Source organism: Phragmites australis, chromosome 16, assembly GCF_958298935.1.
Source record: "Phragmites australis chromosome 16, lpPhrAust1.1, whole genome shotgun sequence".
NCBI lineage: Eukaryota > Viridiplantae > Streptophyta > Magnoliopsida > Poales > Poaceae > Phragmites > Phragmites australis.
In genome coordinates, this window is record NC_084936.1 from 7,352,084 (window position 1) to 7,372,728 (window position 20,645).

Consider the following 20,645-nt stretch of genomic DNA (forward strand, 5'->3'; position numbering starts at 1 on the left):
CTAATTCTAAATCTATGAGTCATACCCGTTGTCTTGGCAAACCAATGTTTACTGGCAAATGGTTTTTCAAATTGATTAATGAAGATGGAGTTTGGCAAGATATCCTTAAGCGTAAGTATCTCAAAAACCAAACGATGGCTCAAGTGGAGAAAAAAGCATGGAGACTCACATTTTTCGTCGGATTTAATAAAAGTTAAACACCAAGTTCTTTGTTTGTGAACGTTCTATCTTAATGATAAACATTAAATTAGATTTTAAGAAGATAAGTGACTAGAAAATTTCACCCTCAAGTATATGTACCCGTCTCTATATAACATTTTTAGTAGAAAAAATGCATCCATAGCAACAGTGTTTGAAAGGATTCCTCTAAATATTTTTTTTTTAGAAACTTACATCAGAATGACCAATTTTGGTTCATTCTATGTATCGAGCTATGATTAACAATGAAAATATTGAGAATATTATGTGGAGTATAGAGCTTTTTTTTGAAAATTAATATATTTATGTGGTACTAAAATGGGAGTTATTTTAACCAAGGACAAATGTTAGTAAGAAGTGTTTTTTTAAGTAACAATAAGACCATCCAACATTTATTTTTGATTATTATTATGCTAAATTTCTCGGGCGTGGTTGTGGACGGCGTGTGGATTGGCGATGTTGCTCTTGGAAGAGTGGTTCCGGACATGTTTGTAATTTTTGTCTTTTCTAAACAGCTTTTGTAAAACGTTGGTGTTATACTGTGCTTCTTTAATATAATCAGGCTCCCAACCCATTCAAAAAAAGACTCCTTTTCTCTCTCACCCTTTATTCGGAAATCATATTGTGAAGATTGTATCCGCTATTACACCACCTCTTAAACATTTCCATAGACATACATTTTCCGTAAAAGCCATATCCAAGTACTTTTCCTTTCAACACGAGCCAAGTCACCGCTATTAAAAGCCTTCGTTTCCTTCGTTTCCCTTCTGGAGAGAGCCGTCACTGACTGACTGGAGCCGAGCCGACGCGCGCGTGTCTGCCGTGGAGCTCTCGTCTGCTGGCTGCCGCTGCTCCTAAAAAAAGTCTCCCTCCCCTTTGGCCCCCTTCCCTTCTCGACTGACCCCACGCCTCGCCGTAACCCTAGCCCCCGAGAGGCCCGACGCCATGCGCCCGACGGTGAGTCCTCGCCCCGCGCCTTCTCCCTCCCTCGCTCCGCCTCTCGCTCTCTTCCGGGTGCGCGCTCTCTCTCCAGCGGCGCGCTGGTTTGGGGGCGATTCTGCTGGTCTTGGGCTCTCGGGTTCCTGGGGCGGGAAGGGGTGGGGTCGATTGGGAGCCGGTGGGATTCGGTGGCCTCCGGGACGTTTGGTTGGGTGATTCGGTGCGGGACTGCCGGTGATTTTTGGTGGTTCTCTATTGCGTGGGTTTGCTATTCGCCTGTTGGGGGTGGGTTTGGAGAGTGTGGAAAGATGTGATTTTTTTTATGCCAGAGTGTGATTCCGTACAGTAGCTCGAGTAAAGTTGGAATTTTGGCTCACGATACTTAGGAATTAAGGTGCCATTTTCTGGGTTTCTGGGCTGATCGACGATGTGGTTAGTTGTTCAGGAGAGATTTAGGGTTGCGTGTGGCTGTTGGTCCGAATTTAGCATCCAGGTCTGCTTTGAGACCAAAAGTTTTGAGTTTTCTTATGCCTAATGGACGAGTGCTTTAATCCATGGCTTGCAAAGACATTCCAAAATCACGTGTCAGGGTGTGATGTCTCAAGACTCAACAGCATACCCACTTTTGGTTGATTCGTGGCCTATATTGGTTTATGGTTTCAAATTGGATCTATTCTGTTATAACCAATAGTAAGTTAGCCATTTCTCATTTATGCTGCATGCTCTGTTTCATCAGACTCTTCCTTAAATTCCACAAAAGTTTGCTTATAAACCAAGGACAAGGTATATAGACTGATATTCATGACAAAATTGATGCTGTAAAATAGCTTCTATAAACAGTGAACGGATTCCTAGACACTTGACATGATAAGACTCTACATGATTAGTACTACGGACAGATTGAGACGAACAATTGTATTTTTCTGATCCTCAGTATGGCTCAGTTTTTCTATGCAAAGAGCAGATAAAATTACGGAAGGGTTTCAAAAGGTTGATGGTCAAGCATGTTTTCCTTGAATACATTACAGAAAGTTGGAAAAGGTTATGAGTAGCAAGGGTAAAACATATAGAATTTGAGCAACACTTCCGTTAACAGTTGCTTTTGTACTAGTTTTTCTAATTTACTCTACTTGAAGTTCTGAGACATTGTCACCAATCCACTGTTAGCACAGCTCTCTCTCTCTCTCTCTACTCACGCGTGATCACTTGGAACACAAGCTGGAACAGAGTGAACACACACGCACAGGAAACAGAGCAAGTTTGGTGCTGCTCAACTGACTGCAGCGTTTTTGGATTTTCTATTTAAAGAATGGCAACAGAAAGATCGTGCGTTGAGGCCGCGGCAGACACGCCGTGCTCAGGCCAGATCATGCGCCATCCTGCACGTTGCCTTCTCTCGCTGAGTCCACCGCTCAACAACCTCCACAGCGGAAGCTAACTTTGCATGTCCACAGACCGGTCATGCAGAGAGACAACAAAAAAAACAAACAAGCAAAGCTAACATGCAGAACTAAAATGCAGAGCTAACAGAAAAACTAACTGCGAACAAGGATTATTTCAACATCCACCATCACTAATTCCAACTATTTTAATGAACAATATATTTTGTGTTCCAGTACAAGCCTGTTTTGTTTTACCAGCATGTTTTAAAGATAAGTTTAGGTTCGCGGTCTGCAGCTTCAGGAAGATTATACTTCTGTTTTTGGTGGAATTCAGCAGGTCTTTGTGCGCTGAAGTGACTGAGAAGGGCAACATTATGCATTCCGGCGGGAGTTCATGTCCTAAGACACAAAGTGGGGTTGTCAGGGTAAACTACATTATGGATTCTGGCAACAGTTTATGTTCTAGAACACGAAGTGGGCTTGTAAGAGGAAACAGCACTATGGATTCCAGTGACGGTTCATGTTCGAGAACACGAAGTGGGCTTGTAAGGGGAAACAGCTTTATGGATTCCAGCGATGGTTCGTGTTTGAGAACACGAAGTGGGCCTGTAAGGGGAAACATCTTTATGGATTCCAGCGATGGTACATGTTCTAGAACACGAAGTGGGCTTGTGAGAGGAAGCCCCCCTGTTGTCAAGGTACGCAAGTTTCTGACTTATCCCCCTCACCCCCTCCGTTTATTTCTTAGTGCAGCATGAAAAGTATGTTAGAATTTGCCACTTTTTTTTCATACTAGGCTCTAAGCAAGGATGAAGCAGTCACGAAGGAGCTTCCTGATGGATGGATGAAAGAAGACATGCCTGTGGGAAAGAGTGGGCATTTGAGACGAAGCCCTACTGTCAAGGTATGCTATTTTTTTTACTTACTCCCCACTTTTTTGTTTGTTTTGAGTACAGCGTTACAAGTTTGTCAGAATTTGCCACTTCTTAATTCTTATTCCATACTAGGCTCTAATCAAGGATGAACCAGTCACAAAGGGGCTCCCTGATGGATGTTTGAAAGAAGAAATGCCTTCTAGAACGCGGAGTGGGCTTGTCAGAGGAAGCCCTATTGTCAAGGTATGAAAAATTTGTCAAATCTGCCACTGCTTCTATTTCTTTGCTAGGCTCTAAGCAAGGACGGACATGTCATTAATGGGCTGCCTGATGGATGGCACATGGCAGAGAGAAGACATGCCTGTTGGAACACAAAGTGCATTTGTCAGAGGAAGCCCTGCTACCAAGGCATGCAAATTTTCTTGCTTGCCCTTTTGTTTGTCTTAAGAGTGCTTAAGGGTGCAGCGTGACAAGTATTGTGAGAAATTGTCATTTTTGTTTCATTACTAGACTCTAAGCAAGGATAAACCAGTCATTAAGGGGCTGGCTGATGGATGGCTGAAAGAAGACAGGCCTCTTGGTACACGAAGTGGCCTTGTCAGAGGAAACCTTCTTCTCAAGGCATGCAAATTTCTTGCTAATCTCCCCGTTTTCATTTGATCTAATAATGCAGCGTGACAAGTATTCTGAAATTGCCACTGTTATTTCATTATTTGGCTCTAATCAAGGTTGAACCAGTCACAAAGGGGCAGCCTGATGGATTGCTGAAAGAAGATAAGCCTGCTGGAACGCGAAGTAGCCTTGTCCAAGGAAGCCTTGCTGTCAAGGCACGCAAGTTTCTAACTAATTCTCCTTTTTGTTTGTTTTAAAGGTGCACCTTGACAAGTATGACAGAATTTGCCACCTAATATTTCATTACTAGACTCTAAGCAAGGATGAATCAGTCATTGAGGGGCTGCCTGATGGATGGCGGAAAGAATACAGGCCAAGGAAGAACGGATCATGTCAGAAGAATGATCCGGTATGTTGTTAAGATCCTTTTCCTCCTCTTTTTTCTATATCTAAACATCATATCTAAGTCATTGTAACCTACATTTATTTGGGATAAAAAATTGTATATTGAAAGTACCTTTTACTCTCTCTCTTTCTCTCTCACATCAAAATATCTCAACTTCCGAATGAACGCTAGTGTAATCATACTTCACCTTTGCCTGTTTCCTACCTTGTAGTATGCTTGTAATGATCCTTGAGTCATTATTGGGTAACTACTGTTGGAAGGATCAAGGATGGCTTGGCGGCAGATGGTGTGGATTAAGACTGGGATGAACTTTTAATAATTCTTTCTTGCTTAATCCATAATAATAACAACAACCTACTTAGCTAGAGGTTGTAGTCCCTGAATAACGTAAACTACCTTAAAGGAAATCTAAAGTACTATGCCTGTAATGATCATTAAGTCATTTTGGGGTATGTACCATTCGATGGATGGTGAGACAGCATGGCTCCCTTTAGAAAGAGGGTAGAGACCAGAGAGTAAGACCGAGATGAACTTTAATATTTCTTTCTTGCTTAATCCATAATAATAGCAATGGCCTACTCAGATAGAGGTTCTAGTCCCTGAGTTATGGAAACTATTTTAAAAGAAAACTAAAGATCATGGTTCTTAAGGTGGTAAGGCGAGGTGTGGTGTCCCACCCCCTTCCAGCCGCCTAGGCGCTTAAGGCGCGTGGCGAGGTGATGCCATACACACATCCTAACCTATAATTGCTGCAGATTTTAGTAGCAGTGTAGCATATATACTTACCTTGGTGCTGCCAATGATCTGACCTCTCTTCTCTTCCCATCTGTTGTGACTTCTCTTGTCCCATGCAGCAAGCTACACAAAAAATTGAGCTCAGCAGTTAGTACTTATCAACAAAAAGCCACACGACAATATTGAATAACATGTAAGTGACAAATCTGAGAATTAATATGTAAACAAAGCAAAACATAGCAAAACAGAGCTACTTCTACTTCATATGTAAACAGAGGCACAGAGCTACTAGCCTTCTCTCTCGTCTGATCGCTGCCGAGAAGAGCAGAAACAAGAGGAGATCCTGATTCCCGGTGCCGAGCAGAGAAGGCTGAAGAATAGCAGCATCGGGAGGAGGTTCGGCCACCGCTGAGAAGAGCAGCATCGGGAGGAGGTTCAGCTGCCGCCGAGAAGAGCTGCCCGAGGAGATCCCACAGCCACCGTCGAGCCGCCGCAGCCTCCTACTGGTGTCGCCCGCCACCTCTTTCCCTCTCTCTATTTCTATTTCTATTTCCCTCTCTTTTCCCCGCGCGGCCCTCTTTTTCCCGCGCGGGACTCTTTTCTCGCTCACCTGCTCGCGCGGCTTGCTGAACGGCGTCCGCCTCAAGCCTCTGGGCGCCATTGCAAGGCCTTACTGCACCTAGGCGACGCCACAGACCTCAAGGCAGACGCCATCAGATAGCAAGGCGACGCTGACGCCGATGCCTACCGCTTCAGCTCGCCTCAACGCCTAGGCAACGCCTTAAAAAGCATGCTAAAGATAGCAACTTACCTACAGGAAATACAGAACTTTTGGCGACGCCTTAAAATGCATGCTAAAGATAGCAACTTACCTACAGGAAATACAGAACTTTGTGTTTTCTATGCTATAGAATGTCCTTCATAAATCGTATTTTGCTCACATTGCTTTGTTTACTTTTTATTGAACCCCTTTTGTTGACCTCTAATTCTTTGGTCACTGCAGTACTACATTGATCCAGTCAGTGGATATGAATTTCGCTCTCTGAAGGATGTGCATCGTTATCTTCAAACAGGAGACATCAAACAGTGCGCTACGAGACCAAAGAAGGGAACCATCTATGATGTTTGCATAACAGAAAACCAAACTCATGTGAGTCCCTTGCAGCTTTTCTTGTTTCATCCATCGGAACATTAGAGGAAACAAATACTAGGTATCATAACTCTGATGCACACCTCAAGTTGAACACATCTGTTCATGATAGATATTGACGAGTTTGGTCCTAGTCATGTGATGCTCTAGGCATGTACACCAGCCACTTGCCAACTGCTCTTATCCTGGTTGACTCAGTATCTTACAGAAATTAGGATATCACCTATTCATGTTTTTCTTTGTGCCATTTGTGTGGAGACTGGAGAATCAGAGTTTTGACTTCAGATGCACCTTCTATGGTGTAACCAGATCACAAGATTCAGATGCCTTCTGATATCTGAATACCATTTCATTTTCTAGATCTTATATGAAAATTTAGAAGATGGATTAAAAAAAAATCTTTATATTAATGTCCTTCCACTTGCTTTCTCCAATGTTCACTGCTTATTACATTGTTTTGTGGAAACAGACAAGTACATCATCACAACACACAAGGCCAAGTACTGCTGATAAGGCTATTCAGTGCGAAATATTAACATCAGAAGGTATCATGCTGCTGTCGGAGGAACTTTTTACTCCATATAGAGGAAAGAACACTGAACATACGAAGTTACTAGAGTCTGAGAGCATGAATGCAATGCAAGGGTATGGCAATAAGCTTGAAACTTTGGAACACAACAGTGTTCAACCAGTCTCTGCACAAGGTGCTCAAAGGCAAACCAAATATGTTAAAAGAAAAGAACAAAATGTAGAGGTGAAATTCAAGAAGCGTAAAAGAAGGCCTGCAGCGACACCTGTCCGAGTGTCGCCCCGCTTAGCTGCACTGAATGTTCAGCATGAAGTAAGCATTGAGCCTGAAGATCAACCGAATAGTGTAAATCTTGTCAACCAGGTACAGACTATAGAAAAGAACACTAATGATCAGTCACAGATGAGCCAATCAGGCACCATGAATCAACGACATGGTAATCAGGAAAGCACTTTCAACCAGTTGTGGTCGAGCCAAGCGGACACTGCTATCGGAATGCATGCTATGCAGGAAAACACTACCAATCACTTGCAGCCGAGCCAAGTAGACACTGTGAATCATATACAGACGAATCAGGAAAACACTTCCCATGAGTTACAGTCAATGCTAGCAGACACTGTCATTCCAATACAGACCATGCAAGAATACACTACCTATCAGCCGAGCCAAGCAGACACTATGAATCATATACAAACGAATCAGGAAAACACTGCCCATGCGTTACAGTCGAGCCTAGCAGACACTGTTGTTCCAATACAGACTATGCAGGAATACATTACCGATCAGCCAAGCCAAGCAGACACTATGAATCATATACATATGAATCAGGAAAACACTGCCAATCAGTTACAGTCAAGCCTAGCAGACATTGTCATTCCAGTAAGTGCTACTCAGGAATGCACTAGCGATTACTCACAACCGAGCAGTGCTGACTCTATTAATCAAATACAGGCCAATCAGGAAAACACTGCTGCTCAGTTACAGTTAAGCCAAGCGGACACTGTCACTCAAATACAGATAATGCAGAAAAATATGACCAAGCAATCACAGCTGAGCCAAGCGGACACTGTGAGTCAGATACACATCAATCTGGAAAACACTACCAATCACATGCAACCAAATTATGCTGAAAATCCTATGCTGCAGGCTAGTTTCTCTTGGGCTTCTGAACAGAATGGCGGAGCTCTTATTACAGACTTCTGGAGAAATGTTGAAAATCAGGACTCATCGGTTCCCATGCAAATAGATGGAGCACCTGTTACAAGCTTTCCGGCCAATGTTAAATTCCAAAATGCGGCATCAGCAGAACCTGTTATACCGTCAACACAGGCTGCACTGCCTGGAACAGCTTCTGATCAGTCTGGGTTGGCCTTTTCATCTCTTTTTGGAAATGTGTGGTCAGATCCATGCATTGAGTTTGCATTCAAGACCCTTACAGGTGACATCCCTGTTCTTGATGACACTGCAGCTGTCACAGGCTACTTTCCTCAGCAACTAGACTTGAATAAAGGCACAGCAACACCAAATTGTTCAGCTTCCACTTTTGACAATACGAGGAAGCGTACAAAAGTGGATGTCAACCTCCCATTGCCAAGGCCATCAGATAAGCTCTACAATGGCAGTTGGTTCCCTCCCCAGTGACTTCACTGAAGGGGGAAAAATGCAATAACATTTTGTACCTGTGAAAGGTGAATCAGAGGGAAGGCAAGTGGCCAAGCCCAACGGATAGCATCTTACTCTTGTTAGTGCTGTGCTATGAATTCGCGATCCCAGAGGATACATGCTGTAAAAAGACACTAGCTTTGTTCTAACGTTACTAGACAATATGTTAATCCATCCAACTGGATGCTGCCTTGTCGGATCAACATTGCTTCGCGGAGAGACCGTCAAGTAGCTGACCTGGATTCGATCATGTCTCCCGTTCGTTTGCGTCTGTGCAGTTGCCTGGTAAACTCAATTCGTAGTACACTAGCTTGTTCTAATTATGAACACTCTTGCAAGGAGCGCGAGGGTTTAATTATTGTGGATAGGAACTTTTTTTCTTGTGGACATACTGAAGACTTAAACTGCTTCGCTGAAAACTGTCTTGAATTGCTTGTGTAATAAAGCTAATCCATTGTTTGTGTAATAATGCTGAATGAATTTTGATGTGTTTGTGGTTGGCTACTTGAATTTATGTTTCTGCTGGGCTTGTAGTAACGATGTCTCTTTTCTTTTATTTTTGCAACAATTGTTACTTGTTGGACAATTGATTGAATGGTTTATGTTCAGATTTCAGAGATACTAGTACATTTTTCAAGTAGCCTTTTTTGATGGGAATGTTGTTGTACCGCACTTCACAAAGCAACAAGCAAAAGTAAAAGTTAGCCTGCTATTCTGAAAACTTGCACACATGAGTAAGAATAGATACGTTTTGCACAATACTGTGTTCCAGCTTTGTAGAAGTGGATAGCATCCCATTTGATACCAAAATATACCCTTAATCAAATCCCTGAATATTGGCAGTGCAAAATAGGCTCAGGCAACTAATTCATATTGCTATCAGGATACAAACATCAACTTCTTTTCACTTTTCTCGAACGCGCAGAGGAATAATATGTGAATATGAATATTAATTCAAATACAGTCAAAATACGACAATTTATATTTCACTTGTAATCTACCGTAAATACAACGTGTGTATGTGATGCACATGAAGGGTGGGCATGCAATTTCGTGTGTCAAAAACTCTTGACTTCAACGAAGTCACGGCGTGAGTTCAGCATAAGAGCCGTCTGATTTATGATTGACGTTTAAAATTGAATCTCAATTTTACTGGAGTTTAGTTTTTTTATTAGTTACGTAATATTTTTCGGTTTGAATTCAAGTTATGGTAACTTGAAAGGGGTGAAGTCACAGGATCCGCGCTATGTTATGCAAGGCAAAATGCTTTTAAGAAGGGTGAATTGCGTATTTGCACGGCACATTTGCCAAGAAAAAAAGTAACTGCATATTTGCCATTAATATTGGATAAACCCAACGTATCTTGCATTAGACTAATGGTTTGACCGACGGCATTCGCCATGGGAGAAGAAGCACCCAGCTCGAAACACTGTGCGAGGGATAAAGAATGGGAATACCGCGGAAATGGATCCTCCGACTTTGCTAAGCAAAGTCAAGAAGCAATAATATCTTTACTTTAGTCTTGTTGTGAACCATTGTATTAAAAATAGATGGTTAAGATTTAGTATGACACTAATATACTTTAGTGTTTTGCTGTAAGGCACTGCAGCTCATCTAACAAATTACTGTTCACAATCCTGTTCCTCCGTGACTTTGCTTCAGCAGGTAGGATGATCCATTTCCGAATACGACATATGCAGGCAGCAGAAGCAGTAGCTGAGCTGCAGAGCACCTCCTCGTCGTCGTCCCACGCTGACACGATCCAATCACGACGCTAATCAGTCAAGCTCGTCCTAATTAATCGGCGGCTCGAGATCGGATCGTATCATCACTGCCTTGTCACAGATCTCTCTCTCTCTCCCTCTCTCTGCTGCTTCAGTCGGAGATGACGGAGATGGTAGTGGCGGCGCGGGCACGGGCACCGGCGGCGGGGAGGTGGGGAGCGGGGCCACCGCAGGAGCTGCTGGAGAGGCTCAAGCACTACGGCCAGGAGGCAGGATTAAAAAACCGTCGGTAACCATAAAAAAATCACGGTTATCGATGTTCTCGGTCCGATCCGATTTCAGAAACCGAACGGTAACTAAAATTTGAAGTTAAAAAATATAAAAAAATAAAAAAATTCAAAAACAATTTAAAAAAATCTTTAAAAAAAAACTAGACACAATTCTAAGACCTTCTGTGAAAAAAAATTTCAAAAATAATGTCGTTTGCATCATATTCTATAGGGAGAAAGTTTGAAAAAAAAGAAAAAAATTGAAGCGTGCGGCTCAATTATTAACTCACGTTAAGGAAAAGTGTAACATGCAAACACATATTTTTCTTGTATAAAACGTATTTTAAGAGAATCTTGAAAATTGATTTCACTTTATTTAGAGTTTTATTAAATTCTCTATGATTTTTACAAAGTTCACAAGCATAAAATGAATATGTTAAGAAATATTACTGTAATTAACTTTTTCATGTCTACTTTTATTTTTTCTACATAAATCATAGTATAAATAAGCTAATGAAAGTGGTTTCACTAATTTTTGAGGTGTGATGGGTCAGTTATGAATTAATCTAGTCACAATATATTTACACAATCATGCATGTTACAATAACTAATTCATGAGTTCATGTATTTTTAAAAGATATAGGATCATGTAAGAAGACTAACAAAATTAGTTTCATGATTTTTGGATTAGCAAAGAGTAAACTATGCATTTAACTTGGTTTAACAAATAAAATTTCTCACAGAAAATTTGAACTTTTTTTATGAGTATAAATACTTTTATCATGTAGATCATGTTACAAGGAAGCCAACAAAATTTGTTTCACTTGATTTGAAGCTCAGATGAATTAGTTATTGATTTTACAAGATTGAGCCTTTTTTTAGGTTTTTTGTTGAACTGCGCTGAAATTCGATAAAACCGCTCGATAAATCGAGGAAACCGAGCGGTTACCGACCCAAACCGCTCGGTAACCGACCAAATCAAAAATGCGAGAAAATCGCTCGGTAACCGACCCAAACCGCTCGGTAACCGACCAAAACCGAGCGGTTACCGAGAGGGCAAAAACACGATTTTTTTCGCAAAAATTCAAATTTTACCGAATGAATTTTCTCCGATTTTTTTTTGAATTTTTGACTTGTAACCGCGGTTACCGCGAGATTTCGGTTACCGCCGGGCTTCAGTCGGTAACGTGAACCTTGCCAGGAGGGCGCCTTCGCGTTCTGGGACGAGCTCGCGCCCGAGGAGCGCGACCACCTCATGGAGGTCAGCAGCGATCGATGCAATAAAGATCTCTTCTTGCGGTTAAAGATTTTTTCTTTCGCTTGTTTGCGTGGGACAAAATATGCAAATATTTCGTTATACTCTTTTGGTTGGAACCTGAACCTGAGTACACGATTCATTTTGTCGTCTCAATTGTATTTGTCCCAGTATTTAGATGTGCAACTGATGTCATATGGAAAAAAATAGTAGTAGTGAAAAACAGGAGGCAACTTGATTGGTTACAGCATTACTTTACTCTTTGCATTCATGATTCAGCAGCTGTTACCCTTGGACACTTAGCTCAATTGTTATCTCATATGCAAAGTGAATTGACGGCAACGCCCTGTTGTCACTAAATTTGCCGGATCATTGACCGTTGCTAACTGGGCTTTATGGACTGCATTTCAGAGCCTAGATCTTCCTAGGATCGACCGGATCATTCGGTGCTCACTCAGACCACAAGGTTTGTAGACACTTCCTATGCTTGAGTATGCTATGTCGATTTTTAGTGAATGTTCAATCATGTGATGGTATTGTCATGGGAAGTTCAGGCGCTCCTGTCCCGGCCATCGAGCCTGTTCCAGAGTCGAGTGTCTCATTATTATTAAGTCGAACGATTAGTCGCGACTAACCATCGAATAATCGACAAATCGGTACCCGTGCTCGACTAGAGGGCCTTGACTCGACTTGGAGGGCTAGTCGAGCGACTGGTCGACTGGACGGCGACTTGCGGCGACTAGGCGACGACTGGCTGCGACTGGCCGTTTGACTGGAGATCGATTGGGCTATTCTTGGTCCATGTTTTCAGCCCACATTTGTTGCTACCAGCCCACCAGTCCAATTCAGAAATTATAACCCTAAGCAGCTAAACCGTCACAGCAATGCTACGTTAATCTGCAATTCTGCATTCTGCTGTGTGCTTTGATGCTGTTCTAAATTCCTATTCTCCTAATATTTATCTTTATCTGCTGTCTAAAAGTCTTGCAATTGTTGTTATATTGTGACCTGTGAGGCCTGCAAATACATGGTCCAGAGTCCACCTCCAGACTAGTCGTGGACTAGTCGCGACTAGTCGACCGACTAGTCGACAAAGTCGACAAGTCGACCCTATGACGACTCGACTTGACTTTACGACTTGATAACTATGGAGTGTCTGGACGACAGAGGACAAAGAAAGGTGGTGGAGGAGGGGCTTGAGAGCCATTTCAGAAGGGAAGTTGGCCACCGTCCTTTTGGCAGGTGGTCAGCTACCCTAGAAGGATTCCCTTGGATTGCTACGTTGTTGTCCAGATTATATATTGTATTATGGTGGAAAATGCTCATATACTTTGCTCCTTTTATCAATTGCAAACGGGGGACTCAGCTTGGCAGTTCTGATCCTAAGGGATGTTTCAGTAAGTCTTTCCAACCAAGCCCTTGAGTGTCACTTCCTCTTTGTGCTACTAATTTTACGCGCAGTTTTTATTCTGAATTTCTATTTTACAGATTTATTTTGTTCTTGTTGTAGATTCTCTATACAAAAGCAATATTACACCATCCCATGTTCTTCTAATTTCCTTGTGATCGATGTGAGGATAATCATTTTGCATGCATCATCTGCTTTGTTTGTTCACTCAGTTAGCATGAGTGTGATATTACCGTTTGAGTAATACCCAAAACTACAGTTATCTTCGAGTCTTTTATTGATCAAGAGTCATGGTGTTCATTTCATCTCCAATTTCTGCTTAGGTATTGGGCTTCCATCTAGGAAGTCACTTTTCCAGCTACAAGCTGAACGGATTTTGTGTATTCAGAAGCTGGCTGCTCAATGCACTGATGGTAAATTAGTTTTAGCGCATTTTTATTAGGTTATTTCTGTTTCGATAAAAATTCTCACACCCAAAATGTTGTTAACTACTTGCAGCCCCTGGTAGCACAGTGCAAATCCACTGGTATATAATGACTAGTCCCTTCACCGACGAAGCCACCCGCAAATTCTTCGAAAGCTACAGATATTTTGGCTTGGAGCCTAACCAAGTAAGCATAGTTACATGATTTTTTGTGGTGATTGGAAATTCCATCGAATTTTAATGCATGACTTCCTAAATATCACTATTAAGAATTATCGTCAATTTTATTCTTCTCTTTGCAGGTGACCTTTTTCCAGCAGGGTACTGTTCCATGTGTCTCTCCTGATGGAAGATTTATTATTTTGAAAGAGAGGGGCACCAGAATTGATTTCAGGTTGCTTATATTCTGATACTAGTGACATATTTTGCAATATCATTTAAAAACCAGGTCGCGAAGGCTCCTGATGACAATGGTGGAGTTTATGCTGGTAATTCCTTAAATCATGATGAAGTAATTATATCCTATTAGTGTATTCCTTTTATTCCTTAAATCATTCCTTTTATTTTTGTAGATCTGCTTGCATATGTTCGCTTTGGATTTTCTGAATTAAGTAACAAACAGTCTTGAAAAAGATAGCATGTGAGTACTATTTTATTCTTGCATTTTATCCATTCATGATGCATCTCATCCTTTTTTAATATATAATGTAATTGCTGCATATATTTTTCTCAAGAACATGTAACTGCTGTGTATCTTAAAACGGCACTTACTAATTGAGTGTTGACTTACAATTGCTCCATCGTTTGTGCTTAATTTGGAATTTTGTGGGCAGTTACCATCTAGCAGAGAAGAGGATTCCTTCAGTCCATGGGCACACAGCTGGCTTAAAGCTTGAACAATTTATATTCGATGTGCTTAACTATTCTCCTTCAACTGCTCTTTATGAGGTTTGATTTCTTATGCACTATTGCTCAAAGTAAAGCTGTCTTGTTCTTCTATCTCATTTCTGAAAGAACACATTAGTTATCAGTCTGGGAAAATTTCATCGTGGCTTGTTAATACCTGAGGTTCCAGGTTTTGCGCGAGGAGGAATTTGCACCAGTAAAGAATGCTAACGGTGCAACTTATGACACTCCTGATACCACCAGATTAATGCTGCTTCGGCTTCTCACAGCCGATGGGTGGTTGCCGTAGGTGGCTTCTTGACTCATTCCGTGCCCTTGTATATGACAGGTAATTTGCTGCCCTAAGGCCATCTCCAGCAGTGCCCGTTTCCAAGTGCTACAGTGTGAAAATGCCGATCGGCAACGAGCTTCAGCAGGAGCGGCAACTGCCACTACAGGGATGCGGCCTGGATGCCGCCGAAGGCTTGAAACTCCAAATTTGCTGCTGCTCTCTCTCATTCTCTTATCACTGTTTATAGAGACTGACAGGTGGACCTGACATAAGGTGAATAGTAATGGAAGGTAGAAAATAGGGTAGCTGTTGGAGATGAAAAAAATAGAGGATGTTGTAATAGTATTAGGGGATACTGTAATAGTGTTATAGGGGAAGAATTTTTTTATGTATCTGCTGGAGATCGCCTAACATTACCTGTACTTTTAGGTGTTGAAGTTTCTCCGCTTTGCTCTTATGCCGGAGAGAACCTAGAAGCTATATGCTGAGGAAGAACATTCCATGCACCAAGTGAGATTTCATTCCAGGCATATTGGTTGTCTGAAAGAAACTGCAGTCCCAGTACAAGAAGATGAGATCTGCCAATTTTGATTACGACATGACAACTCTTGCCATTAGGATGTTGATATTAGTCAAGTACTGTATGTACCAATTAGTGTAACGCAACGCTTAAAGTTCCTGTCTCCCCTAGCATTATTAGTGTAATCTTTGTCAAGAATATCATCTCTCTGAAATACTTACATTTGCACAATTGTAATTGTTGGTTCTATGGGATATATGTGTGAGAAAGATCAATGAATGGAATGCGCTATTTTTCCCTGTTTCAAGTTACGATTGTTCTCTATCTACAGTTACTTCAAGCAGATATTATTGAATCACAGTATGGTTTCAGCCATCGATCTCCATCGATGAAAGATGTGTTCAGGAAAGGCAACACTTGCTCATCACTAAGCTTTTGAGCATACGGCACTCTATCTGCCAGGTTTGCTCCATCACCTGTACACTTGTACTCTCCATAAAATACAGTCCTGACAATTCAAATCATACAAAAGCTGAGGTTAGTGTACGTTCTGTTATGCAGATAAGAGTTAACACAGGCATCGGAGGGCACATACTGATCTCTTGAAGGATCATTCCAATCATTCCATCCTTCAGAGGCTATGATGTCTGACATTAATGTGTAGGCAAAGACGACACGAGAATATGGTCTCCATGCTCGGCCAAGCCATATCCAACCGGTGCCACCGATGCTGCAATTGACGAATGAGTAGCCAGTGTTATCGTCGTCGGATTCCCGGGCATGTGGAGTGACTGAACCGGTGATTGATCTTTGCCCTGCAGGCACTGGATCTGCAATGGAGATCAATCTGCAGTTCTGGAGAATAAAGAGACAGAAGTAGTTAGTAACTAAATAATTGTTCTGCAGTCCTTGAAGTTACTTTTCTTTCACCGACTTCATATAGTGACCTAGCATCTCCAAAGATGAAGTCTATGGAGCCTTGGATGAAACATTCCTTGAAGTAGTGCCGGCCTCGGTCGTCATGGAGGGTATCTTGCGCACCGAAGAAGCCACAACCCCAGAATGCGGCTTGGTCACCGTTGATCCTGATTGCCACTGCCTGCGCGTCGACAGCACCAGGCCTTGGGATGGGTGCTACATTCTGGTGTCAAATAATCAGGAGAGTTATCATTATTACCCAACTTAGCTGAATGCATCCAAGCACTTACAATGAAGCTTATGTTTTTCGCGACAAAGCCTGCTGCGAAAACGGAGACTGAAGCGCTATAGAACGTGCCGTGTGATGAGTTGGCGGTGTCATTCCATGCAATTGCCGTCAGGTAGAATCCCTGCCCTTGAAATGTAATGTTGGGCTTGGTTGCTGGGACTGTCACTGCAACAATGCAGCTTCAGTAGCAGCACACTTAATAACGATGGACATTGAATTCTGGAAGCACTTCAAGCCTGAAGTGAACAAGGAGAACTGCTTACAAGTAGACGCCCTTGTTGATCCACACAACATTCCTCTTCCTGCTGAAGTTTGGAACAGCATTGACCGCCGCCTGCACCGTCGTGAAGTTGCAGCAGCCGTTGGGGTCTACACAGAAGATCGACACCGTCGGTGTGTCGGGCGGTGGAAAGTCCGGTGGGAAATCATCGCATAGCGGGTTATATTCATTGGGAAATTGATCTGTAAGAAAATGGAAGGGAAGGGAAGGTACTACAAGATCAGATACTACTCTGAGCAATGAAGTTGTTGGGTAGTAGAAATGAGCAGGGAACAACAGAATTGCAGCAAGAGAGAGCAGCAATTGGGCTTGGCACCCATTTGCATTGCTGAAATGGGTTCACTGTTGGTTGGCGAAAATCTAAGATGGATTAGGGGGTTTTAAACAGGATGAAATGCACTTTAAGGAGAAGCTTGAATTGCATGCCTTGCAAACAAGCCTTCTCCTTTCTTCAAGTTTGAGACGCCAGCCAAGCTTGCATGCACCTCATGAATGCCAAAAAAAAAAGGCATGTCACTGTCAGAATCTTTACATGATCTGACCAGGTAGTTGCTTCAAAGGTGCATGTTCCAGTAGCAACAACTCACCATAGGATATATATCCCAGAAAAAAAGTAATAATTAAGTACACTTCAAAGCAACTGTTTCAATCAGGAAGAGAAAAGATAGCACATAATTTCGTACCTTTGTAAGGTCAGTGACATGGTGAAATTTATCTTGGTGCCAACGAGGCAGACAAAAAAAAGAAGGCACATTGCCATCACACGGCTCAAAAACAGGCTGCCGATGATATTGCTTCAAAAATAAGGTTGACGGACTGATAGTACGCCACAAGACCAACCACTGGATAACAGCAACCACAATTTCCATGGCCGGAGAGATCTAAGCAAAACTTGCACGGATACATTTCAGCTTTCATGAACATGCTCAGATGAACGGCATTGATCGGGACTTCAAATTGGAAGTCAAAACTCAAAGCTAGAAGAATTATATGTGAACACTCTTATCTACGACTACTGGAACAATTTGACATTGCTGGTAAGCTCAGGCAGCGGTGAAAGCCTTCTTCCCACCGCCATCAGTGGATCCGGCCGGAATGACTTTAAGGACGTTGAACCGCACAGTTTTTGACAAAGGTCTGAAGAAAGTAGAGAAATTATACATCAGCATCGAATAAAAGTACAGAACCACATAAAAATGAGTGATTCATGCCCTGGTTCACAAAACAAAACCAACTAAGAACCAGTAATCCTGGCTAGTTCTTGGGATCATGGCAAATTTCATAAATGCCTAGACCAACAACAAAAACTAAAAAGATGGAATAACGACCATGGTTAACGAAATCCAACCATCCTGGAACCATTATATCCAGGCAAGTTTTCAGAATCACATTAAATTCTTGCCAAGGGCAAAATTACAGTGACAAAAAGTCACTGGACTACTGATAATGATTGGTAAATAGACCAAGATCGATCGTTTGAGCTCTAGCCTCGACATGATGGTGATTGGCAAATAGACCAAGATTGATTGTTGAGCTTTGGTCTGACATAACATCAAGGAGACAGAGCAGTGATGGATGAGTTCCTCAACCTAAAGCAAGGAGATAGGGCAGTGATGGATTATGTGCAGGAGTTCAATTCTCTGGCTCAGTATGCGCCGGAATATGTCTCCACCGACAAGCAAAGGCAAGAGTGCTTTATGGACGGACTGTCCACGAGAATGCAAAAGAGACTCTCCGCCCATAGCTTTGACGATTTCAACATGTTGGTGAGCAAGTCAGTTATGGTGGAATACAAGTTGAAAAAGCATCAAGATGAGAAGAAGCGCAAGAGGGAGGAAAAGCTTTCTGATGAAGACAACAAACTATATGTGGGCGTGGGACAGTCGCTAGTGTCTCATGCAACGGTCGTAGCACCTCCACAATCTATGTGCTTGGCCCATTCTTCTCAGTCTCAAGAAGCCACCCAAAAGCAAAGGAACAACTCAAGACGTGGAAAAAGGAGGCCGTGCTTTAATTGCGGCCAGTTTGGGCACTTTGCCCAAGTTTGTTCTCATGCAAAGCAAGACGGTGTGGTAAATATCCCAATTATGCCATCACCTCTTGGTTCACAAAAGATCCCAGCTCTGAAGCAGGGGAATGTTAACATCGCCACCATTGAGGATGCCCAGAAGGAGATTGATGTGCTCTTGAGTACGCTCCCCGTCAACTCTCACCCAATGACAGTGCTCTTTGATTCTGGAGCGTCTCATTGCTTTGTCCAGCGGAGTTGTGCCATGACTTCTAAAACACAGATACTTCAATTAGGTGCCGTATCCGATACGTGATACGCCTCCGATACACCACGGATACGTATCGGAGAAGTATCAGAATAAAAATGAATAACATAATTCGGGATACTTGGTCCGATATGTATCAGCCCATCTTCACGATACGGCCTAGCCCAAGAGAGGTACTCCACGCAAACGAGCGTACATTAGGCGAACGAACTGGCGTTCCCTACCACAGCCGTCTTCACTCTTCACGCACACGGGCGCATGTCGCAGGAGAGATGCGCCGCCTCCCATTCACCCCGACTCCAGCGACGGCGACTGGAGTCGGTGAGGTGACTGGTTGTATGCACGACGGTGGCTACATACGCTTGAGTTGCAAGCCATGTCTTTTGGAGATGTGGAGGTTGCTGTTAGGGAGAATTAAGCAAATGATGATTAAGAAGAAGCCTAGGTGGATTGATGGAGGATGAACTTGCAAGCTGCATTATCATTTCCTAAATTTGAGATTGTTATGTTATTGACTTATTGTTATGTAATAGAGCTTTAAGTAGAACCTGAACTGCGAACTGATGACTTTGAACTCTATCTCTATGGCTTATTGTTGTGAACTGCTATGTCAATTTCAATATATGTGAACTGCTATGTTGTGAACTGCATATGTGCAGTAGCTATGTGCTAATTGTTATGCTATCTGATTCAATAAGGAGGCTGGCTGGAACTGGAAGGGGAAAAGGTGTTGTAATTCATTATTTCAATATGTTTTTCCCCCAAGTTTTTACACTATGCTACTTGGATCATTGGATTGGTTGTTGGAAAAGAGAGAAGAAACATCACAAGAACAAGGTAATTTGTTCATGCTACTATAGTTTATATGCACTATATTACTTTTTTTAAAAATAGTAAAACGTATCCACGTATCAGAGTTTTTGGGAAAATGGCGTATTCGTGTATCCGTATCGGCCCGATACCGATACACGTATCCGTATCGATGCTACATAGGCCATGACCCATGCCTTTGCCATACAAGTCATGCCTACTCCCTATATCATATCATCAACCGGTGCGAAGATGCTCACGAAGGATATAGTTCGGCATGCTCGGATTCTCATAAATGGGGTAGCCTTCCAAGCTAATTTGATTGTGATGGACGCGATGGGCTTGGATGTTATCTTAGGGATAAATTGGTTGACCCAAAATAATGCAGTCATCAAGTGTGCACCGAGGTCCATTTCTCTTGCAAGTCCTTCCAGTGGTCATGTCACCTTATGCCTTGACGAGACTGGTCCACGTCTTTGTGAAACGAATGTTGATGTCTTCGCGGATCTTTCTCATATTCCCATGGTGTGTGATTACCAGCGGATATAAGGAAACGAACGCATAAGCACACGAGTTTCCGGATGTCTTTTCGGATGAGTTACCAGGAATGCCACCTGATCAGGAAGTCGAGTTCGCCATTGAGCTTGTGCCTGGAACAGCTCCAATATTCAAGTGTTCCTACCAAATGCCGCCAAATGAGTTAGCAGAGTTGAAGAAGCAAATTCAAGAGTTACTAGCGAAGGGTTTCATTCGTCCGAGCTCCTCACCTTGGGGATGCCCAGCGCTCTTTGTGAAGAAGAAGGATCA

General features: G+C 42.4%; 3 protein-coding genes across 4 annotated transcripts; 2 read left to right on the plus strand and 1 right to left on the minus strand.

The window, feature by feature from the left end:
* The first annotated feature begins 951 nt into the window (after window positions 1-951).
* Window positions 952-8,992, plus strand: LOC133896309 (uncharacterized). 2 transcript variants are annotated; one of them, XM_062336889.1, is made up of 10 exons: window positions 952-1,155; window positions 2,854-3,217; window positions 3,316-3,423; window positions 3,527-3,637; window positions 3,743-3,802; window positions 3,905-4,015; window positions 4,123-4,221; window positions 4,317-4,415; window positions 6,151-6,297; window positions 6,767-8,992. In XM_062336889.1, the coding sequence occupies exons 2-10, from the start codon at window positions 2,894-2,896 to the stop codon at window positions 8,465-8,467; spliced, it is 2,760 nt and encodes a 919-aa protein (XP_062192873.1). In that variant the 5' UTR covers window positions 952-1,155; window positions 2,854-2,893; the 3' UTR covers window positions 8,468-8,992. The 2 variants fall into 2 exon arrangements, with proteins under 2 accessions (XP_062192873.1, XP_062192874.1); XM_062336890.1 differs by having other exon boundaries at window positions 2,857-3,217.
* Window positions 8,993-10,373: 1,381 nt separating this feature from the next.
* LOC133895026 (UDP-N-acetylglucosamine diphosphorylase 1-like) lies at window positions 10,374-14,637 on the plus strand. The gene is made up of 11 exons (XM_062335238.1): window positions 10,374-10,481; window positions 11,686-11,742; window positions 12,148-12,202; window positions 12,291-12,359; window positions 12,904-12,985; window positions 13,093-13,133; window positions 13,468-13,557; window positions 13,643-13,755; window positions 13,871-13,926; window positions 13,998-14,056; window positions 14,402-14,637. Exons 1-11 carry the CDS (start codon window positions 10,374-10,376, stop codon window positions 14,410-14,412), a joined length of 741 nt encoding a protein of 246 aa, XP_062191222.1. The 3' UTR covers window positions 14,413-14,637.
* Window positions 14,638-15,238: 601 nt separating this feature from the next.
* Window positions 15,239-17,621, minus strand: LOC133895027 (probable pectinesterase 8). Its single transcript, XM_062335239.1, has 6 exons — window positions 17,593-17,621; window positions 16,736-17,080; window positions 16,474-16,651; window positions 16,200-16,406; window positions 15,861-16,120; window positions 15,239-15,773 (listed from the first exon to the last, which is right to left on the minus strand). The coding sequence occupies exons 1-6, from the start codon at window positions 17,619-17,621 to the stop codon at window positions 15,602-15,604; spliced, it is 1,191 nt and encodes a 396-aa protein (XP_062191223.1). The 3' UTR covers window positions 15,239-15,601.
* Window positions 17,622-20,645: the final 3,024 nt, after the last annotated feature.